The sequence below is a fragment of the Triplophysa dalaica genome, chromosome 23 (assembly GCF_015846415.1).
Source record: "Triplophysa dalaica isolate WHDGS20190420 chromosome 23, ASM1584641v1, whole genome shotgun sequence".
Lineage (NCBI taxonomy): Eukaryota > Metazoa > Chordata > Actinopteri > Cypriniformes > Nemacheilidae > Triplophysa > Triplophysa dalaica.
This window is the reverse complement of record NC_079564.1, coordinates 16,207,440-16,231,143: the sequence shown is the minus strand read 5'-3', so window position 1 is coordinate 16,231,143 and position 23,704 is coordinate 16,207,440. Positions and strand designations below refer to the sequence as shown.

General features: G+C 41.5%; 2 protein-coding genes across 4 annotated transcripts in view; one reads left to right on the top strand and one right to left on the bottom strand.

Moving 5' to 3' along the window:
• On the bottom strand, positions 1-3,415 carry LOC130412880 (uncharacterized; the record flags this gene model as incomplete). Its single annotated transcript, XM_056737677.1, has 2 exons — positions 3,277-3,415; positions 1-761 (listed from the first exon to the last, which is right to left on the bottom strand). Coding segments are annotated over exons 1-2 (900 nt in total), but the record flags the coding sequence as incomplete, so codon positions are not given.
• Positions 3,416-6,961: 3,546 nt separating this feature from the next.
• Positions 6,962-23,704, top strand: part of mppe1 (metallophosphoesterase 1) — a 53,519-nt gene continuing 36,776 nt past the window's right edge. For 2 of the 3 annotated variants that reach the window (XM_056738146.1, XM_056738145.1), the window contains exons 1-5: positions 6,962-7,316; positions 7,390-7,498; positions 8,400-8,503; positions 10,246-10,326; positions 22,424-22,532. In XM_056738146.1, the coding sequence (XP_056594124.1) occupies positions 7,111-7,316; positions 7,390-7,498; positions 8,400-8,503; positions 10,246-10,326; positions 22,424-22,532 (609 nt within the window). In that variant the 5' untranslated portion in view covers positions 6,962-7,110. The remainder of the gene's footprint in view (positions 7,317-7,389; positions 7,499-8,399; positions 8,504-10,245; positions 10,327-22,423; positions 22,533-23,704) is intronic. The other variant, XM_056738147.1, reaches the window with a different exon arrangement.

The following is a 23,704-nucleotide window of genomic DNA, read 5'->3' as shown; positions in this document are numbered from 1 at the left end:
TTCACAGAAGAGATGGGTTTTAACTAGTTTTTTAAATGTTGTGAGAGATGTGGTTGAACGGACAGAGTTAGGAAGAATGTTCCACCAGGAAGGAGTTGTGAATGAGAAAGAGCGGGAGAGCGATTTACTGCCCTTATGGGAAGGCAATTCAAGACACCGCTGGTTTGCTGAACGCATGGATCTTGATGGGGTGTAGGAGTGCAGGAGAGTGTGGAAGTAAGCCGGTGCAGACCCAGTGATAGTCCTGTAGGCAAGCATTAGTGACTTAAAACTGATACGGGCTGCAACCGGTAGCCAGTGATGAGATATGAAAAGGGGAGTCACGTGAGCCCTTTTGGGCTGTTGGAAGACGAGGCGTGCTGCTGCGTTCTGAACCAGCTGAAGTGGTTTCATAGCCTTTGCAGGAGGACCACCAAGGAGAGCATTGCAGTAGTCCAACCTTGAGATTACCAGGGCCTGGACAAGGAGTTCTGCCGCATGCTCTGTGAGGTAGGGTCTGATCTTTATAATCTTGAATAAGGCATATCGGCATGACCGTGTTGTCTTTGCAATGTGATCATTGAAGGACAGCTGTTCATCAAATATGACTCCGAGGTTCCTGGCTGTTTTGGAATGGGTGATTGTGGTATTGCCAAGATGGATGTTGAAATCGTGTTGGACCGTAGGGTGTGCCGGAAACACGAGTAGTTCGGTCTTGGCAGGGTTCAGCTGGAGGTGATGGTCTTTCATCCAAGCTGAGATGTCCTCGAGGCAGGCTGTAATGCGAGCTGCTACCGTGGTATCGTCTGGGTGAAACGAGATGTAGATCTGGGTGTCGTCGGCATAACAGTGATTTGAGAAACCATGTGCCTGTATGATGGGTCCCATTGATGTCGTGTAGATGGAAAAAAGCAGCGGTCCAAGCACCGACCCCTGAGGGACCCCAGTGATCATGTGGTGAGCCATGGACAGTGAGCCCCTCCATGACACCCTGAAGGATCTGTTGGAGAGGTATGATTTGAACCAGCGGAGGGTAGAGCCTGTGATTTCTAGTGATGACAGGGTTGCTAGCAGTATCTGGTGATTGACAGTGTCAAACGCTGCAGATAGGTCTAGCAGAATCAGGACCGAGGATTTACATTCCGCCTTGGCTAGCCGCAGTGCTTCTATGACCGATAGCAGTGCAGTCTCAGTGGAGTGGTTTGTTTTGAAGCCAGACTGCTTGTCATCCAGTAGTTTATTCTGTAATAGGTAGGAAGACACCTGGTTGAAAGCTGCCCTTTTTGCTCTTTTTGACCCATATCCGAAATATACCTTTTTCAGACAATTGATCTCAAAACCCTGGAGGAAACGGTACAGCATCTTAAGGCTTCAACTTGCAGCCTTGACGCACTTCTCACATCCTTTTTTAAAAGAGTTTTTAACTTTTTGGAAGCAGATCTCCTAAAAATAGTTAATACCTCACTGCTCTCAGGAACTTTCCCGGAGTCCCTTAAAAATACAGTTGTTAAACCTCTTCTAAAAACGGGCAATCTAGACAAAACCTTACTGTCTAACTACAGGCCAATATCAAATCTTCCTTTTATAGGCAAGATCACTGGAAAGGTTATCTTCAATCAGCTGACCAAATTCTTGAACTCAAATAGCTACCTGGACAATTATCAGTCTGGTTTCCGTCAGCATCATTGCACAGAGACAGTGCTCATAAAGATAATTAATGATATTCGATTGAATTCTGATTCAGGCAAAATATCAGTTCTGCTTTTACTAGATCTCAGTGCTGCTTTTGACATGGTAGATCACACCATACTCCTACATAGGCTGGAAAACTGGGTAGGGCTTTCTGGGTTGGTACTTGAATGGTTTGGGTCATACCTTAAAGGGAGAGGTTACTATGTGAACATAGGCAACCATAAATCTGACTTGACACCCATGACTTGTGGTGTTCCACGGGGCTCAATTCTTGCTCCGCTCCTCTTCAATTTGTATATGCTCCCACTTGGCCAAATAATGAAAAAGTACCAAATTGCCTACCACAGCTATGCAGATGACACTCAGATCTACCTAGCCCTCTCACCCAATGACTACAGGCCTATTGACTCTCTTTGCCAATGCATTGATGAAATTAACAGCTGGATGTGTCAAAACTTCCTTCAGTTAAATAAAAACAAAACTGAAGTCATTGTTTTTGGTAACAAGGATGAAGCTAACAAGGTAAACACATACCTTGACTTAAGAGGTCTAAATACACAAAGCAAGGTAAAAAATTCTTGTGGTCATTTTGGAGTCTGACCTTAGTTTCAGCAGTCATGTCAAAGCAATAAGCAAATCAGCGTATTACCATCTCAGAAACATAGCCAGAATCAGATGCCAAGATCTAGAGAAACTAGTCCATGCTTTCATCACCAGCAGGGTGGATTACTGTATTGGACTCCTTACAGATCTTCCCAAAATGACAATCAGACAGCTGCAGCTCATACAGAACGCTGCTGCCAGGATTCTGACCAGAACCAAAAAATCTGAGCATATCACTCCAATCCTCAGGTCCTTACACTGGTAACCATTTACTTTTAGAATCAACTTCAAAGTATTATTAATTGTCTATAAATCACTTAATGGTCTAGGACCTAAATACATCTCAGATATGCCTATTGAATATAAACCAAACAGACTTCTCAGATCATCAGGATCAAGTCAGTTAGAGATAACAAGGGTTCATTCAAAACAGGGCAAGTCAGCGTTTAGCCATTACGCCACCCGTAGCTGGAATCTGCTTCCAGAAGACATCAGACGTTCACCAACAGTAGCTACTTTTAAATCCAGATTAAAAACACACTCGTTTAGCTGTGCATTCACAACCTGAGCACTGTGCTGGTTTACATCAACTGCAGTTCTATTTCTAATTTATTTTATTTTGCTCTTATTCTTTGTATATATATACACTCACATTTTTAATCAATTTTATTGCCGTTTTATTGTTTCTTAAAATCTAAAGTATTTGTGATCTTAAATCATTTGCATTTTAAAGATATATTTTATTTCTTTCTGTTAATCATTCTATGTAAAGCACTTTGAATTGCCCTTGTGTATGAAATATGCTATATAAATAAACTTGCCTTGCCTTGCCTTGTCCACATTTATACCGTAAAACAGTATTAAATCTAAAGTATGATGACAAAGGTGAGTGGGTCCTGACACATGTTGACTAACGCCCATGGAGTTAAGAGTGTCTTTGAAGGCCATTCCTAAGGCATCTGTATTGTTACCTATGATACCTGCATCACATGTCTGGGTCACCAGATGCACTGTGAGACATGTCTATCAAGCTTTTGCAGTCACGGATAGCTGTGTTCTTTTTGGAAAAAGCCACAACATTGTATGCTCGATGTTCCGCCGTCTGCAGCGGCGTTGGTGATATGGGGGTTCCCATGGACATTAACCCGTCGCAGCAATGCCGCGGACCATCCAGGCTCCGTTACGCTCACCTAACCTGTCTCTGATGGGCTGCAGTTCACCATCCCATAGCGGATGCTCGCATCAGCGTGCAGAGGATGAGATTTCCATCACAGCATCGGATGGCGACTTTCTGGCATCAGACGCTGATGTCTCCCTGGAGCTCCTGGCTTTGGTCGGTCGAGTCCAGGTCGAGTCTGGTGAGAGATGTCAGCGATGATTTGGTACCGGATCAAAGCGCCGTGGCAACCGCGTTCCACCCCGATACCTTTTTTCTCGCATAGACTGGGAACACCCCCTTTTCGACGCATTCGAACTTTATGCCATGGCCATGCTGCTTGCTAAGCCATTGAAGAAGCTGGCAGAGGGAATACGCGACCCAGCATTTATGCAGGAACTGCGCACTGCCACTGACCTCGCTCTCCGGGCAACCAAGGTGGCTGCGCGCAGGCAGTTGGTCAAACGCTGTCTACTCTGGTGTTCCAAGAACGACACCTTTGGCCCAACCTTGCACATATGCGAGTTGCCGAGTGTAGTAGAGTAGGCGGGGCGAGACCGTGGTTCGAGTCCGGTGAGTAATTGTGAATGAGCGCCAGCTGTGCGCACGCCGGGCTCGAATCACGTAGGAGATAGGGAGCATATAAAAGGAACGAGCGACCGGACCGTCGAAGAGAGGGGACCGGGCCCGAACATATGTTAAGTTTATATTTATGTTCTTGTGTTTTGTATTTATGTTTTGTTCGGCTGTTATTATTTCTGTTATTAAATGTTTAAATGTTTGCCGGTTCCCACCTCCTTCCTTCCATGTCTTGAATCTTTATTACACCGAGGAAGTGCGCTTTCTCGATATGCCCATCTGACGCCACAGACCGCTTCTTCAGTATGCCTTCGAGGGTCTGATGTGTGCAATGCGCATGCAGTGTCCGGGCGCTGGACAGGACCCATCTTGCAGTGGCATATCAACTGCCTGGAGTTGCTGGCTGCTTGGCTTGCTTTGAAGTGGTTCCTTCCTCTCATTCAGGGCAAGAACGTTCTACCCTGCTTGGACAGCACAGCTGCTGCGGTGTATGTCAACCACCAGGTGGCATTCGCCTTTGGCAGATGTTGCAACTCTCCCAACGCCTCCTCCTCTGGAGTCAGCAGAGCGTGGAGAGTAGCGACTCCATCCTTGCGCCATGCAGCTCATTTGGGAGCAGTTCGGGCAGGCACAGATGGACCTGTTTGCCTCCCTGCACACCTCCCATTCTCGCTTTAGTACTCCCTGACAGAGGCACCCCTCGGCACAGATGCCTTTGCGCACAGCTGGACGCAGGACAAGTGGAAGTACGCCATCCTCCCAGTGAGCAAGGTAAGGAAAGAGGAGCATCAGAGGAAGTCCTGTTGGTTACGCCCTATTGGCCCAACTAGACTTGGTTCTCAGAGCTAACGCTTCTGACGGCAACTCTCCCCTGGCTGATTCCCCTGATGAAGGACCTTCTTTCTCACGGGAAAGGCACGAGACAAGACCTCTGGATCCTCCACGTCTGCCTGGATGGGACTAGGAGATCCTGAGTGACCTGCCTCCCGCAGTTGTGAGTACGATCACTCAGCCAAGAGCAGCCACTTGGTGACTTTAGTTGGACCTTTTCTCGTCTTGGCGTTCTTCCCGTAGGGAAGATCCACAGAATCGTGCAATCTAACCTTTCCTTCAAGAAAGGTTAGAGAGCAACCTTTATCCCTCCATGCTCTCCGGCAGCACGACCTGGTCATCAGATTCCCGAGGGGCACGAGGAGAGGTAATTCTCCCCGACCGGGCTCCGTACCCTCTCGGGACCTCAATGTGGTCCTTCTGGGCCCAGGGGCCCCATTTGAGCGCCTAGAGGAAGCCACTCTTTCTCATCTCATGATGAAGATGGTTCTCCTTGTGGCGATCGCTTCCAGCAAGAGGGTAGGAGATCTGCATGCACTCTTTGTGTCCAACGAGTGCCTAGATTTCAGGGCGGCGAAGCCCATGTGGTGCTGAGACCCCAGCCAGGCTACGTGCCCAAAGTTCCCACCACTCCCTTCAGGGACCAGGTGGTGACCTTGCAGGCACTCTCCCTGGGGAGGAAGACCCGACCCCTTCAGTGTTGTGTACAGTACACGCCCTGCGCCTCTACTTGGACCACACACAGAGCCTAATAAACTCTGAAGAGCTCTTTGTCTGTTTTGAAGGACAGTAGAAGGGGAGAGCTGTCTCCAAACAGAGAATGGCGCTGTGGATCGTGGACACCATCACCTTTGCGTTCCGATCTCAAGATCTCCCGTTGGAACTGGCTCAGGGCGCCTCTCTGGCAGTCATCCTCAGAGCTACGGGTTTGGCACTGCCCAATACAATTGCGAGGTTCAAAAAACTTTGTGTAGAGCCGGTGTCTGCCAGCGTCTTGCACACCAGGTAAGACCTACGGCCGGCTGGGTGTATGCCTGCGAAGCACCTTCTCCCCTTCATAAGGTGAGTCAGTGCACTGTACCAGCTTCCAAACTTCCTTCACTTCCTCCAGCTTAGAGTAGCAAACGCCACTGCCTGTACGGCCATGATTCACGCAATTGATGCCTCACTACACCACTGGAAGGTTACAATTCGTGGTTTTGCTCACTTCTCAGTGTCGCTCAGCTGGAAGTTGTGAAGTGTTGCAGCGCCGTGGCGTTTCATATAGGAACCCCATTCTGTTGATTCAACACAAAGTCGAGAGAAAGGGAATGTTACGTAATTAACCTTAGTTTCCTATTGGAGGGACCACTAGGAGAACCATCTTCATCATGAGATGAGATAGAGCCGCTTCCCCTAGGGGCAGGGAAGAATTACCCCTCCTCGTGCCACTCAGGAATCTGATGACCAGGTTGTGCCATTTCTGTTCAGGCTTTTCCAGCCATTGGGTAGAACTATGATAGTATCACGTGTTTAGTGTGAGTAAAACCATGGTAAATTGTGGTAAGGGACATGAATTGGGCCATCAATCGATTTAGAAGTCACAGATTGTAGATGGGATTGTGTCTTTGGTTTTACTCATTACATACTTTGATGAGCGTTTGTGGTCTGAATGATCCAAATAAATGTCTCCCTGTCTTGTAGTATTATTGTTTATGACTGGATGGCACTTTTTTTACAGCGTGGCACGGATGTGTGTTAGAAATGGGATGAACCGATGAGGGGAGAACGCTGTGACGTTTGTGTTTGCAGCAGAGCTCCTCTAAAAACATCCTACAGTAGATTTACCCAATCATTGGAGTTTGGGTTCCTCGCCACAGCAGGGCAGTGTTGGCCTGCTCACCGGGAGACTGCATTCATTCATTTATTTAGAAATTAGATATTATTTATTAGAATGATCTTACTCGTTGTATAAATACCATGCACTGTGCTGTGTATTAACTTTTCTGTTTTTCCTGTTTGCCCCTGTAAAGCTGCTTTGAAACAATACACATTGTGAAAAGCGCTATATAAATAAACTTGAATTGAAGAGCACATCAGCGCGATCAGCGCTGTTACTGGTGGCATTTACAACAAGAATTTTCAACATGAATCACATGGCACGGTCTTTAGAAGAGTTAATTTAAATTGTTGTTTTAGTACGAATGAAGACAGAGCTGAGGATGTTGTGGGAACGGAGGAAGCGACTGCTCTTGCTTGCTTGCATTTAAAGCGTGTTGTGTTGTCAAGTGATGATGGCCAGCGGAAGATTAGCGGTGTCGTTTATTCTGGCGATGGTTTGTTTGTTTATAGTTTCTGAGTACGGGATTTATTACGCTGTTATTTTGCGATGCTACTGGCCTGATTCAGACTCCCATTCCGATGTGCGAGCGTTAATTCTCTCTGATACTCACCTATTGGGGACCATAAAAGGACATTGGTTCGACAAACTCAGAAGGTAGCTATACACTTCGTGTTCCAGTTCTCTACTTGTTTGTTTTCTCTACTCTTTCATTCTTTTTTTTTTCAAGAGAGTGGCAGATGGAAAGAGCATTCCAGACTTCTCTGTGGCTTTTCAAACCAGAAGTTGTTTTTATTTTAGGAGATGTGTTTGATGAGGGCAAGTGGAGCTCCCCTGAGGTAAAGCAAAACACTTAAAGCAGTATAAAGTTTGTAATTGCTTGATGTGGTCAATTATTTCCCAGTACTTTTTAATGGAGGGCTTCAATTTACTGCATGTGGCTATAGTGCTGTGACATATGATTTGTGAACGAAGAACTCATTTAGCCTAACTTATAGATGCAAAGATGTCTTAAACTTAAGTTACCTTAAAGAACCAGCGTGGTATGTTATTTTAACTTTGTGTATTGAATAAAGTGTTTTGGCTTTCTTTCTTGTAAAATAGTTTTTGTTAATAGCATCCTCCTGTATTTTCTAACAATGGCAGTGCATGGTTTACAAAAGCTTCATGAAATATTCTATAGTGACACATATTCCAGGTGTTAATTTAATTAATGCAAGTCTATTTGCAATTGAATTACCTTTGTCTTACGAGTTATGACCCTGCTATAGTTAAATTTAACAATTCACTTTCTTTAGCGTCGTGTATTAAGCCAGCCAAAAGTAAAAAAAATCAATTCCCTTTGCATTTCCTCTGACTTGTACAAAAACCTGTCAATCCTGTCAAACAAGATTTTGAAGTTTATCCATGCCTAATTGGCAACCAGTGCAGTCTTGACAGAAGTGCATAGTTGACAGAGTAATGAAAATAATAATCAGACAAAAAACAATAGGGCTTTACATGTACGGTGCATGCTTCCATCACAAAATTCATATTTTTGGTCCCAGGGATTGCAAATACTCTGAAACAAATGTATAGTATAATGCAATGTTAGTCGCTTTGGATTAAAAATGCACAAATGTAAATGCAATGTTGGCCTACTATACTGGTTTTTTAAAGGTTAAACAGATCCCCCAAAAATATAGCTTGTCAGCATGTTTATCTTGTATGATTTTAAATGTAATGTGACTCTCTCAATAGGACTGGGAAGATGACGTCAGGCGTTTTAAACGTATCTTCCGCCATCCCAGTGATACAGAGCTTGTTGTCCTTATTGGAAATCATGACATTGGCTTTCATTATGAGTAAGTTGACTTATAGAAATAATTTAGAAAATGTAATAGAAAGTGGCCATCTGTACAAATAATGAAATTATCAATTGGGCCTTGTGTTTATAACTGTGATTTTACTACACGTACAGTACTCGCCAAAGGCAGCCGATGATTTAGATGTCCCTGTATGGTTCAAGGTATCCACTGTAGGTTTTTGGATATAGTTTATAAGGGAATACTATAGTTTACTGAAGCATTTTTTCATGTGGGCAAATATATTACTTATTGTTGTACAGTGAAAACACGAAATACAGAAAAATAAAAACATAAAAAATGTAAGTAATATATTTGCCCACATGAAAAAAAAACTTCAGTTAACTATAGTATTCACTTATAAACTATATTTAAAAACCTTAAATACCTTGAACCATACAGGGACATTTAAAAGAAAAAGGGTATATTGGACTTACCTATCTGTCAACCATCTTACCAGTACATTTTCTTTTGTTTTCAGGAATACTTTAGTATTTAAAAAAACAAAAGATATATTTTTATAATTTTACTAGCACATTAATTTCCATTTACTAAAGTAAATAATATACTCAGTTTAATTGTAAAAAAAATCAAGGGGATGTATGGTAAAATGTGGGTGTGTTATTATTTTTTATTAAGTAAACCGGACTTTTATTTTGATGGATCGCCGCAAAAGGTGTTTGACACTAGCTTCAATGCAGTTGAAAGCATAGACATATATATATATATATATATACATATTTACATATATATATTAACTAGACGCCTCATTGTCCGCTGGATTGTACGTCAACACCATATTGGTTGACTATACAAGTCATATTGGTTGGTACAAAAGCTGACTATAAAGACATATGAGTGAATGATGGAGCTGCAGTTTTCTGGATTAAAACACAACATCGTTTTCATTTCTCAACTAATTTAAATAATTTTCTATTTACATGGAGTAGAGAAGCGTTTTGTCTCCAGTTAAAGATGGTTCGACTTGAAATGTATTTATTGTCATACGTAACTGTTAATACTCTGGCTTGTCAAGCTATCATTAGGGCTTAATTGTGTGCACATCGCTAATGTTTACATTTACATTTACATTTAGTCATTTGGCAGACGCTTTTATCTAAAGCGACTTACAGTGCACTTATTTCAGGGACAATCCCCCTGGAGCAACATGGAGTAAAGTGTCTTGCTCAAGGACACACTGGTGGTGGCTGCTGGGATCGAACCAGCAACCTTTGATTTACCATTTCAGTGGTTAAACCCACTAGACCACCATCTCCACGCTGTGCGTATTAATGTGAAATAATTTAAGGTAGATTAAATGCACATGATCAGAACACAGCTTGTTCACTTTAAAAACAAGGCGGTGTTATTTTTTTTTACTATATCACATACGTCACGTTTTACTGCTGTAGCGGGTTTACAGGATTAATAAAAGAACATTAAATTACAACCATCAGTTCTATTTTGGCTATACAGGGTAAACATATGTGCACAACGCATGTTAACTAAGTCCTTTGTTCAATATTTCAGTTGCAATAACAATATGTTTACAAATCATGGCAAGATGAATGTAACCTCTTTTGTGTTTACTTTGACTGTGGAATGTGGAACTGCAAGGTTGAAGCTTACTTCCATTATTCCATCAACATGGTTGTCAACTCTTTGTGTAGAGTTGTTGTGAGTGAGAGTGCAGGTGCATGATTTGACTAAGGTGTGTCTCCTGCATGCTTTGTCGTTGGCAGTATGACTCAGCAGAAGTTGGAGCGCTTTGAGCAGGTGTTTAATGTTACATCAGCACGCATTCTCACCATTCGAGAAGTCAAGTAAGTGTCACTTTTATCACTGTCAACAAAACATTTTCCTTCACTGTTCAAGTCCCCCTGAAGTCGATAATTTTATCACTAAACTCATATTTGAACATCAGCAAAATATGTGCAAAAGTTCATGTGATGATTTCTTCATGCCTTAAAACAGCTTTAATGTAATTCTTCAACATGCTCTACTTAGTATACAAAGATATACAAAGCTATAGAGTGTGTTTATTGACAACAGAACTGTGTGAAGTGAGAACGTAGGAACAAAGTAGTGGTGACTGGTAGGAAAAATATTGTGTGTCAACCTGTGTCTGCCCCGGCCCGATTCTGAAGCAGTGGCGGGAAAATAATTGGAGTGGCTGGCATGTCCGCCCAGCTAATTGTACAAAGCGGAAATCCTGATTAATCCTCAGTTTGGGGGTATACAGCGACGAGATGAGACAACGGAGACGGGAGCCCTCGGAGCGACCGGAAAGAGAGAGGGGAGAGAGGGAAAAAAAATTAAAGTCCGGTTCCCCGACATGCTGCCGCTCGTTCCTCAACCAGCCGGAGTACTCTCCTTCGCGGTGCCTTGAACCTGGGGCTTCGGTGGACGGCTCGACCGTCCGCCCCCTGGCGGCCGGCGGTGGCTCCTCCTTTATCTGGGAGTCGGGGCGGGTTCCCCGTCCCCTGCTCCTCCCCCTTGGGCGGACGGACGCAGGCTCCGGCCTCTGGCAGGCGGTGGCCGCAATCGGCACTTCCGCCTCCTGCTCCTCCCCCTCGGGGGATGGACGCAGGCTCCGGCCTCTGGCGGACGGCGGCAACCCCCACCGCTCCCGCTTGGACGACAGCCACCCCACCTCGACCCAAGGGGCGCCGCAGCAAAGGTTGCCGTTCCACCGAAGCTTTGACGGTGGCCGCACTGTGCACTTCCGTTTCCCCAGAGCCACCGCTTCGGGCAGCCACTGGCGGACGCCCTTCGTCCGCGCTGCCCGAACTCTCCGGCACCGCGAGGCCACTCGGCGGCGAGGACTCTCCGACAGCATGTCTCTCCTTCCTCCCGGGTTTCGGCACCACTGTAATACATCTCAATAAAATGGAAGGAAGGAGGCGGGAACCGGAAGACATTTTAAACATTTAATAAAGTAATATAACAGCCGGCGTCCCCTCACGGACGACCGCCAGCGAACAAAACATGAACATAAATATAAATACAAACATAACATAAGTTCGGGCCCGGTCCTCTCTCCTCGACGGTCCGGTCGCTCGTTCCTTTTATATGCTCCCATCTCCTACGTGATTCGAGGCCGGTGTGCGCACAGCTGGCGCTAATTCACAATTACTCAACGGACTCGAACCACGGTCTCGCCCCGCCTACTCTACTACAAAGTGTTTACATACAAAACACACCAGCAAACAATCTACACAGTACTACTAAAAATGCAAAAACCAGTCAGCCCTGCTTATATTTATTTTGAGGTTATGCAGGTACATGTGTCTGTATGGTTTGTAAATAAAAAATAAAAATATTAAAACATTATAAGATATGTCTGGTTTTCTTACACGACTTTTGAATCTTAGAAAATTTGAACAGGTGGACAATTCACAGAAAAACAAATGATTCCTGTCAGACAGCTGTTAAAATTATGTGCTGATCAGTATGGGGTGTCAATACCACCCAGTTCTCAAAACGTTCCCGTAACGTTTGTTTTTGGTTCTCAAAACGTTATTTTTTAAGGTTTGTTTTTGGTTATCCGGGAAAGTTGGAACTTAGAAGTAGTTTCTGATTCCCATATAACGTCCTGAGAACAAAAACTAACATTTCCATAATATTCCCATAAACCAAAAACTAACATTTGAAAGAAATATGTGATTCCTTAATTTATAAATGTACCAACAAGGACTAAACCATAAAGATCCAAAAAAATCCACTTTGATTCTATTTAATAAAATTGATTACATCACACAAACATAGCTCAACATGCTTATTTTGCAAAGACATAAGTGATCATTGTGCAGTGTTAGAAATACAAAATTCCTAAAATAAAGCCTTGTTTAATTTTTTAAAGGTCCTTCAAACACTTTGAATAGCAGGCATTTTTGTACGACTTATGCAACAGTGATATTAGTAATATCTTAAAATAGCTTAATTCCAGATGTGGAACTAGCATGGGATTATTTTATATTTTCAGTCAATTTTTATCTATTTAAATCAAACATGTTCCCGTTAAGAATTTAGGATTAGTGGTAGGGAGAATCCTTGGTTTTCTGATTAATCACGTGATGCTCGAAAAAATTGAACTTCCATTGTCACCATTCACTCTCTCAATGGCCAGTGTAGTCTCAACTCAACTCAACTTTATTTATATAGCGCTTTTTAACCTCCGTGAAGTTGGCACCCCATATGAATAAATTGTAACCAAAACTATACCATTCGTTTGTGCTGTGTTTGTGCTGATTTGTGCCGCAAAAATGAGCGTTTGTGCTGGTTTGGCGTTCAAGATATTAAACATTCTTTTTCTTGGCTGTGTGACGTCACTTTCCACCCCATGTCGTTCAACTCTTATCAAATTGGTGCCATTCGTTTGTGCCCGATTTGTGCCCGTTAGTGCCATTAAGAGAAACAATGTAACTACTTTCCTTACCGAGATATAACAAGAAGTATTCTGGGCCAGTGACGTCACTTTCCACCCCATATCGTTTAAATCGCCCCGAACAGGTGGCGTTCGTTTGTGCTCGATTTGTGCCGGTTTGTGCCGTTAAAATGACCACTGTATGTTTTTCCCTGGCTTGGAAATAAGACATATTTTTTGCGGCAGTGACGTCACTCTCCACCCCATGTCGTCCAAATCGTGTCAAACTGGTGCCGTTCGTTTGTGCTCGATTTGTGCTCATTTGTGCCATTCAATCAAACTCTGTAACTACTTTCCTTGCCGAGATAGGCTACAACAAGAAGATTTTTGGGCAAGTGACGTCACTTTCCAGCCCATGTCGTTTAAATCGCCCCGAACAGGTGATGTTCGTTTGTGCTCTTAAAAACATGTGTGTACTATGATTTTTCTTTAACATAAGTTGGATTAGATGCACCACTCTCAACTCCATGTCATCAAAATCACTCTAAACTGGCGCAGTTCGTTTGAACTCGATTTGTGCTGTTAAAAGAAACCCGTAACAATGATTTTTTCTAAAATATAACAAACAACTAACCTTCAGCAGCAGTTACGTCATTCTCCACCCATATCGTCCAAATCGCTCCAAAGTGGCACTATTCGTTTGTGCTCGATTTATGCTATTAAAACAAACCAACTTCTTTCCTTCGTTAAATTTAACAAGAACATTTACGGAAGCGTTGACCTCACTCTCCTTGTCGTCTAAATCGATTCAAAACGGGCCGTTCGATTGTGCCATAGATAGAAACAACATATCTTATTCCCATCATTAGACATTAGCTGTGTAGATTTCACGCGATTGGAGTATACACCAAAGGTACTTTGTGCGAGAGCACAGTTCTGCGATCAGTACTGCGGTCTAATTTTCGAATCGTTCTGCGCGATACTTGATGTCATACTCCCTATGCCCTGCATGAATCTGACATGTTTGAAATAATTCAAGTTTTTCAATAGCACAAATCTCTGACGGCGCTCCTTTCCTGTCAATTGAATGGTGCTGGATGTTATGCTTACCGTCATAATTTATGGATATTTTTGTTTTATCTGACCTGCAATAACCTACTAAACACACTATGTATGGGCCTGACTCTTGATTTAAAAATAAAACTGAAATTAAAACAATATATCTGTGTGATATCTTACAGCTTTGAAAAAATGTCTTCCTACCCCCTTAAAAAAAACTTTATTTACCTCATGCATTGCATAGTGGAAAACAATTTGAGGTGAAAACACTATAAAGTATACATAAACTTTTGCAAGGTACTGCTCATCCTAACAGTTGTCAGAATTAAAAATATTTTTTACCCTGAAAATAACCACAGTACATATAAACATGAACATAATTTTAGGATGTGTTACTTGCAGTAACGTGTTAGTAATACATTAGTACCACTAGCCCAGAGATTAGTTCAAAATCATTCTTGTTTTGATCAGATGCCAAGGAGACCAGCCTGTGAAATTGATGACATCATCAATGTCATCAGAGCTGCAAAGGAACGGATTGTTTCGGGATCAAATGTAACAGTTCCCTCAGAAAAGGTGTGGGTGGACTTAAGCAAACAACTTAACAATAAAGTTTCACCAAAAAACCTTTATACTATCGTCAAGACAAACAGGCACAATATATGGCAAATCCTTGAGCTATGCAAAAACACCACCAATGTCCAAAATAAACATCCAAACAGTCACAGCTCACCAGAAACCTCAGTTTTGGACTCCACAGTGTCAGACACAAATCAGCAATGTCAATGCTTTGACATTCAGTTTGAGATCAGTCTTTCTCATCAGAAATGGGTTGAAATCTGGCCTGAAAAAGTTGTTTACAAGGACAAATCACTTTGCACATGTCAAAGAGAATACACCATCCTGAAACCTGGTGCATGGACTCACACTCTGTATGAAGAGATATGGAAAAATACCAAGACATCGTGCAGTCTTCGATTCAGGAGAGCAAAAATTTACCCAAATGTTACATCTCACTATCTAGACATAATTGGGTACTGCTCCGAGTGTGATGCACAGCTGTCTATAACCGCCAAAAACATGCCAGCAACCAAAGAACCTGTTGTACTTCAATGCATGATCTGTAATGTTGATGACAGTCTCCACACTGGCAAAGCAAAACGCAAGTTATCAGGAGACCTGAGAAGACGCGTGTCGAAGGAACTCTGGGAAGGACGAAAACCAGCACATGTTTGGTGAGCAGCAGAGGCTTACAAAATGATGGATGTTGGTGACCCAGAGCCTAGACACTTACCAAATCTGGCAACTTTGAGAAAAGCCAAACAAGAAATGGGTGACAAAGAGCTTGGAGATAAAGACCCAATCATGTCATTGCATCTACTTAAATACAGTGTCCCCCACAATGGAAGCATCCATGACATAGGCCTTGATAGATTTCTTTGTCATTACTGGACTCCTTCTCAGATGCAAGTTTATCAAATGAAATCCAAGCCCTCTGGTTCTTTTGTGAGTTTTGATGCAACAGGTACAGTTGTGAAACGAGTGAAAAAACCTTGTGGCAATTCTGGGCATATCTTCCTGTACCAAGGAGTTTTGTGCTCACATGGAGATCACATTCCAGTAGTGCAGATGCTGTCAGAAAACCACACTATCCATTCCACTGCAAACTGGCTCACTGAATGGCAACGAGCAGGTGCTAATGTGCCCAAAGAGGCAGTCTGTGACTTCTCCTTGGCTTTGCTTGAAGGATTGGTTAAGGCCTTCACTCAGACCTAAAAACATATGTCAATCAGTGCTTTGGAGTACTGACAAAAAAGTCCCAAGACTCACAGCTAACACCCTGCTTCATCCGAGTTGATGTTGCACACTGCATCAAGCTCATTAGCCGGTGGGAATGCCTAAGACAAAAAGGAAACCGAGTTAGAGAATTCTATCTCCGTGCAATGGCACAACTTCTACAATCTGATTTACTGGAAGATGCAAGGGAGCTGATTTATTCAATTGCAGTGGTTGCCTACAGTGGTTCAGAGGGGAATGATGTCAAAGGAATACCTGTTGTCTCAGAAACATGCAAAGCACAGCTGAAGAGACGAATTGCAGTGGGGGCCTTGCCCTGTGTCACTGAAGACGATCATTCCGTGGAGCCGACTGGAATTGACGAGACACTCCACACAGATCTGAAAATGTGGGTCACAGAAATCTGTGAGGAAGGTCAGATGAATGCAGCACACCATGGGGACCGAGACAATCTGCATTTCCTTCCAGAGCTTGTTCCAAATATTATAAGAATGGCATGCTACCTCCCTCTTTGGACAGCTGTGATGGTTCCACACTTCAAAAGTCTACACAACACAGCAAGTTCTGCAAATGTTGAGGCTGAATTTAAGAACATAAAACATGGCCTCTTTAAACATGAAAGCTGCCAATTCGAATTGACCGTTTTGTCAAACGCCATCTTGAATTCCTTGAGGGCAACATGAGAATTTCTGCTGCGACAGTGAAAACAACGGAGCACACAGAGACAAATAATCGTAATACTGAGCCAGAAGCAGACCATACTGAACGTGATACAGGGGTTGAGTCATCATCACTAGAAAAAGACCCCGTTGAAAATTGGAAAGGACTCAGCATTCCTACCAAAAAGCGACTGTCCTACCTGAACCCTTGCTCTGAGTGGTTACATGCAGACACAAACCTAAAAAGAAAAAGGACCAAAATTAATGTCTTGAAAAATGGCAACTACTATGCTAAAACACCCATCAAAGTTGACAAAATGCTTGTGAGTGTAACTAACACCTGTGCCTTTGACTCCTTTTGCCAGTGCCTTTGCTCTGCATTCTGTGACAGTGGATCATTTTGCCACTATCTCAACAAAGAGCACAAAAACATTGAAATGTTTGATTTGGTGAAGAACATAGTCACAAAAGGAGTTGGAAAAGATGCTTACACAAGGAGGGCCAAAATGCTGTTGGAAACATTTCAATATGTATACCTGAAGTCAGGTGTGAGGCAGGTTAACGGAGATTGCAATGTTGCTAGCATTGTTACATCAACAATGACACAAGTACCAAGTACAACAATCACCACAGAATGCTCCTCTCCATACTGCACTGGAAATACAAAATCTTCAAGAGCAATTTCTCTGCTTCCAGTCAACGTAGACATTCTGAAAAGTGGTGGAATGAAAAGACTCCAAGCAGCACTAGAAGATGGACTTCACCTGAACAGGTCCACGTGTCTGAAGGCACTGAAGTCACCACAAGAGTGCCCAGATAGCTGGAAAGTAAAAGATGATTCCTCAAATAAACACCTCTGCAATGGCTCAGTCACACACGGATGCTTCACTGGTCAGCTACTGTGTATTGAAACAAGTGCTGATACCAACCATCCACTGTCTGAAATCCCTGTTAACATTGACCTGGACAATCATTTGTTCACTCTGCGAGGTGTTGTTGCATTCACTCCAGGACCTACAAGAGCATCTCTTGGACATTACGTTGCTTACTGCAGAAGAACCTCGCTTGGCTGGGAGAAATATGATGATCTGCCTGAGCGTGTCACAACAGTCTCAGCTAAGACCAAAATTCAACCCCATGTCATATTGTTCACAAAGGAGGACTAAACTCTTTTGGTTATTTATTTAGTGGACTGGTCTCTGCGGAAAGTATTAGTGCATTAAAACATGTCACTTACTGTCGAAATGACAATTTAAAAGGCTCCAAGTATTTAAACGGCAGTTAATTATTTGATAATTTTTTCTACTTTGGTTATCTGTTCATTTACACATTAAGATTACAGTTGATTTATGCTTGAATTGACTATACCCATTTAAAAGTTTCTACAGTTCTTTAAAATAAATATTTTTTCATGTTTGTATATGTTTCTTCTTTGCATATGACAGCCACAATTGACATTCATTATACAGACAAAATAATTTTCTAACTTACTTGTGTGGAACACTTGTTTTGGGTTCCTGTCAACAAAAGATTGTTATTTGTAAGATGACATATGATGAAATCTGACTTTGTGCGATTTTTACATGGAAAATATTGGACAAAGTCTGGTTAAACAAACTGAAAAGCAAACTAGCACACGTTTTCAACTTATACTGCTTAAACAAATATTTTAAACCAAATTGACCTTCAAAATGTACTGACAGTGGTCATTTTAACGGCACAAACCGGCACAAATCGAGCACAAACGAACGCCACCTGTTCGGGGCGATTTAAACGATATGGGGTGGAAAGTGACGTCACTGGCCCAGAATACTTCTTGTTATATCTCGGTAAGGAAAGTAGTTACATTGTTTCTCTTAATGGCACAAACGGGCACAAATCGGGCACAAACGAATGGCACCAATTTGATAAGAGTTGAACGACATGGGGTGGAAAGTGACGTCACACAGCCAAGAAAAAGAATGTTTAATATCTTGAACGCCAAACCAGCACAAACGCTCATTTTTGCGGCACAAATCAGCACAAACACAGCACAAACGAATGGTATAGTTTTGGTTACAATTTATTCATATGGGGTGCCAACTTCACGGAGGTCGCTTATTACAATATTCATTGTTACAAAGCAGCTGTAAATAAGACACAGTGAATACAAGAAAACAACTAAAGGTATAAAAACAAGAAAAAGGCGAAAACAACAAAAGACAGACATACAAATGCTCCACACACACACAATATGCATACATACTTACACACATTGACATAGACGCACACACACAAACACACTCGCACACACGCACAGTGAAAGCACACATTTGAGATAAAGGAGAGAGAACCACAGGTCAAATATTAAACGGACTATAAATTCTTATATGCAATATTAATTATGTGTAACTTTTATATTCTTAACTTCTAAATTCTAAAGCAGCCCCCCCGGCCAGGCAAATAGTGCAAAACAATATGCAAATGGTGGCGAGGAACCCAAAACTCCAATCGAGAAAAAAAAACTCAGGAGAACCCAGGCCCAACCAGGGGATTCCAGTTCCCCTCTGGCAAAAGCTGCTGCCTCTGCACAAGCTCAACAGTGCTTGCACAACAAGGCTAAATAAAAATAAACGTACTAATAAGGTAAATTATAGATTTAAGATTATCATTAACAATCTAATAGCATTTGAAGTGTTGTAGAAAAATTGTGTCAAGTTCCCGCGTCCTTTATCCAGCTCTATCATCTCAGCTCTTGTCAGGTCTGGGCATGAACTGCATCCTCCGGTAACCTTGGAACAAAGAGACAAGACTGGCTGAGAGTAGAGTACTGTTCTGCACTATTTGATGCAAGCAGTACATCATTTGTTGTTGGATGTGTTCCTGGTTCCGGTTGCTCTAAATAATGCAGCCTAAATCCTCTTGAGGATTAATATTATGGAAGTGTAATCACGAATAGTCTTGATGTCATGAATGCATGAATTCATTTCTCTGCATCTGACAGTGACAGCATATGACGTAGTTTAGATATATTGTTAAAATGGAAAAATGCAATTTTACAGGTGTTGGCGAAATGGCTCTCAAATGACAGATTACTATCGAAAACAACAGCAAGATTCTTAGCTGATGAAGAGGATTTTATGGAGCATCCGTCAATAGTTATGCAGTATTCTTGGTTGTTACGTATGGCGGATTTTGGTCCAGTAAGTAACACTTCTGTTTTGTCCGAGTTCAGTAGTAAAAAATTGTAAACATTTTTTTAATCAACTATGCATTCCTTTATTCGATGGAACTGCTGGCTTTCATGAGGCTTCAAGGAAATATAAAGTTGAGTATCATCAGCATAACAGTGAAAGCTAATTCCGTGTCACTTTATTTTATCTCCTAGAGAGATAGGAGATATATAATGCGAAGAGCAGAGGCCCTAAGGCTGAGCCCTGTGGTACACCGTACTGGACTTGCGATTTGCGGGACACATCATTGTCTATTGCTACAAATTGAAAATGGTCAGATAAATAAGACTTAAACCATTTCAATGCTATTCAATTAATGCCAACATACTTTTCGCGTCTGTGTAGGAGTATGCTGTGGTCAATGGTGTCAAATGCAGCACTAAGGTCTAGCAGCACCAATAACGAAATACAGCCACGGTCAGACGCTAAAAGAAGATCATTTGTAACTCTGATCAAAGCAGTCTCTGTACTGTGACATGCTCGAAATCCAGACTGGAATTCTTCATTAATGTCATTCCTTTGGAGGAAGGAGCATAACTGATTTGAAACTACTTTTTCCAGAACTTTAGATATAAAAGGTAAATTCGATATAGGCCTGTAATTCCCCAGTTCTTTTGGGTCGAGTTTGGGTTTTTTGACAAGGGGCCTTATAACAGCCACCTTCAAACTATCAGGCAAACTAAAGCCGATCCCGATCAGGTTAAAAATGCCACCAATTATGTTCATCAATTTCACCAAAGTGGTTGCAATTTCCAGGGGTTTCCTGTGAAATGTCCCCAAATATTATATTCTATTCTATTCTATTCACTTGGATATTGGATATTGTATGCCTTCAAATCCAGTACCTCAGAGATAACATTTTTCCCAGAGACATTTGGAAGATCGCAAAATATAAGATCTGTGATTAACAAAGGTTTTGTCTAACAAGATAATCTTAAGAAATTAACATTTGTAACTTTTGAAGCCGAAATACAATCGTCAGAAGTAAGTTTTACGTCATCGAATAAAATGTGAAAGTATTTTGAGGTTTTTTAACCACATGATTTACCAAAAACCCATTAAAAAAACCCATGAACTCAGGGCGATGTAACCGGAGTCGTAAAATCCTAAATGGCTTCCGGGGTATGAATACAAAAATAGGTCATCTCTGAGGTACTCAATTGGGTTTGCCACATTCAGGCAGAAAAACGACACTTTGCCTCCCTTGAAATGTACTAAAAGAAGTCTCCAAAAGAACATTACCGAGAAACAAACCTTTTTTTTATATTGTCTGAACCTGCTAGAATCATACAAACATGAATTTAGGTTCATGCATCACATAGGGCCAGAGTTATATACCTCCAATCAGACACTTGTGATTGTCAAAAAAAAAATCCTTTTATTTTGTGTTATTCTCACGACATATAGATTCATGTTTATCACTTTTTACAAGTTTCCTACAAGTTTGAGGGGTTTCTTGTAAAATGACCCCCAAAATGTTTATTTAAAAAATATATTGAACCCCAAACTAAGCATGTATTGTAAAGTAGGGGAAAATTCAGAGGTATTTTGTTTATTTCTGTTAGCGGCTACAGCTTTATCATGATATTCATTTTGTTAAAGGGATACTTCACACAAAAATGAAAATTCTGTCATCATTTACTCAACTTCGAGTTCTGTAAATTTCTGTATAATCTGTATAAATTTCTTGGTTCTGATGAACACTGAGACAGATATTTGGAAGAATGCTTATAACCAAACAGATTTTGCTCCCCCCATTGACTCCCATTAGGGGACCAAATTAGGGGCACACCTTAAATCAGCCTGCAAAGCAATTATTTAAATTTTCCCCAAAAATTACTGTATCACTGACAAATAGATGACGGACAAATAAGTTACTTGATGACCACAGATTTGGTTCTGCTTATTTAAAAAGAGGCAGAGTCTACGCAGAAGCTTTTTATTGTTTCGTTACCCTCTCGGTCTTGGGTGGGTGAATTCAAACCTTCTTTGGTGTTAACTTTTTTCATCCATCTGACTCGGTTTAGCTGCTTGATGCGAAATTTCACCTTAGAATTCAAATTTGTTGTTTATTTACTCAGACCATCCGAGATGTAGGTGACATTTTTCAACAATAAAGAATATTTGTAGGTAAATCCGTAGCCCCCTGTGCTTCATATAACAGATTTAAATGGGGTCCACGGGGTCAAGAGTTCTAAAAGCACATATATCCAACACAAGCGTGATCCCCATTGGTCCTGGTGACATATTAATGTTTTGTGAAGCTAATTGATCATTATTTGCAATAGTCCGAATGTAATTTTTTAAATTGTAAGCGGTTTTCTACAGCTTCCACCAAAGTGTCCTTCAAATAGTAAGTGATTCGCTTCGCAAGATGTCACTATGTCACCAGGATTCAAAGGGACCATGCCTGTGTTGGATATCTGTGCTTTTAGAACTGTGGACCCCATTTAAATCCATATATGAAGCACAGTGGGGTGCAAATTTACAAGTCCATGTGGCATTCATACATATCTGTGGCTTTGACAACCTGATCCACTCTGTCAACTGTGCTATATGTTTGTGCCGTAAAAAACAGTCTGTTTTTAGACTGTTTTTGCTAAACTGTGGTTTTATAGAGAAAATATTCAAAAAGCAGTGATGTTGAATGATAAATTTGCACCTGATTAGTCATAAAGCATATTAAAACACCTCGCAGACATCTAAACAACATAATAGAACTTACTTTTTACCACAGGGGGACTTGTTTAGACTGTTTTCTGTTTACTAGTCATTGATCTTTATAAATGAACGAAACATGAACAGGTTTGTCTGTGTGTTTTTACAGTTTCTTACTAGTGAACAGTGTTGCGTTGCATGGTGATCACTGCCCCATCTGTCAGCGTGTAGAAAACGAATTATACAAACTCTCAGATGGTCTTAATTGCTCCATTCAGGTAATAAATATTTAGAACAAAAGTTTTGGCATCACCTTACAAAGACTTAAGTTCTCAAGCGTTCAAAATGAGGATTGTAAATGTCATATTTATTATTGTTTTGTTGTGACATCTTGAGCCAGTTTTTTTAGTCTTTTAACTTCGTTTTATTTTTATTTTTGTAAAATATATTTTAATTTTTATGTATTTCCAATTAGTATTTTTAGTAAATGACAATTAAAGTCCGTGTAAAGTGAGAATAAAATGTGTTCTGAATTTGAAACACAAGTGTTTTTTTTACTACCCAGCCCAATTTGAATGGATAAATAACATCCAAATAAATAAATAAAGTTATCAAAATCTTGGAAAAATAAGCAGGACTATCTGCTCTCAAATGCTGGGGGCGTGTCTTCTGTTGACGCTGAAGCCACGCCTTCTATTGACGCTGAAGCCACTCCCACTTGGGTCACTTAACCTGAGTCCCCAGTAGGCTTTATTTGAATATTTTTATGTGTGGATTTGCGTTATTCCCATCTATCCATTCGCGTCTGCGTTTCCGTTTGCCTGTTAAACCGAGCTAAGACTATGTGACTGTGAGACTACTTGAATTGCTGTGGCACTTACACTACACAACAAGGTTTCTTGTTATCCTTCACTTTCTTGTTGTACCAGAACGCACACAACACAATTGTAACGGGTATTTAACCCGTCCTGTAGGGGAGAATTTATTAGTGCTGCCACGGAAGACTGAGTAACGAAAAGATCTTAGTCCCCGCTTTCAGTGCTTTTAGTCTCGTTACACACTAAATGTATGTATGTTGTTTTCTACTCTACTTGGATGTACAGACCAATGGGGTAGGCTTCAGCTTAAGTAATGTCACAGGCTTCCTGAAGTAAAAGTAAAATGTGTGAGGCAGTCTAATACACCCCTCCCTCCACTGGCCTAATAAAGTAGCCGAGACGCCCCTACTCCTTGACAGCCTAAAACAAAAAAAAGCTACGATGAAGTAAGTATGCAAATGAAACAATATTTATTTTCCAGGTCTTTCCTTATGTACTGAACTCAAGTGTTAAATTCAGTGTTAATAATCACAAAATAAGACAAAGTAAAAGGTATGGTCTATTTGTTTTCTTTTACACTCACTTCAACTTAATCCTTCTCAATGTAAAGGCTCTAACCTTTTTACCTGTAC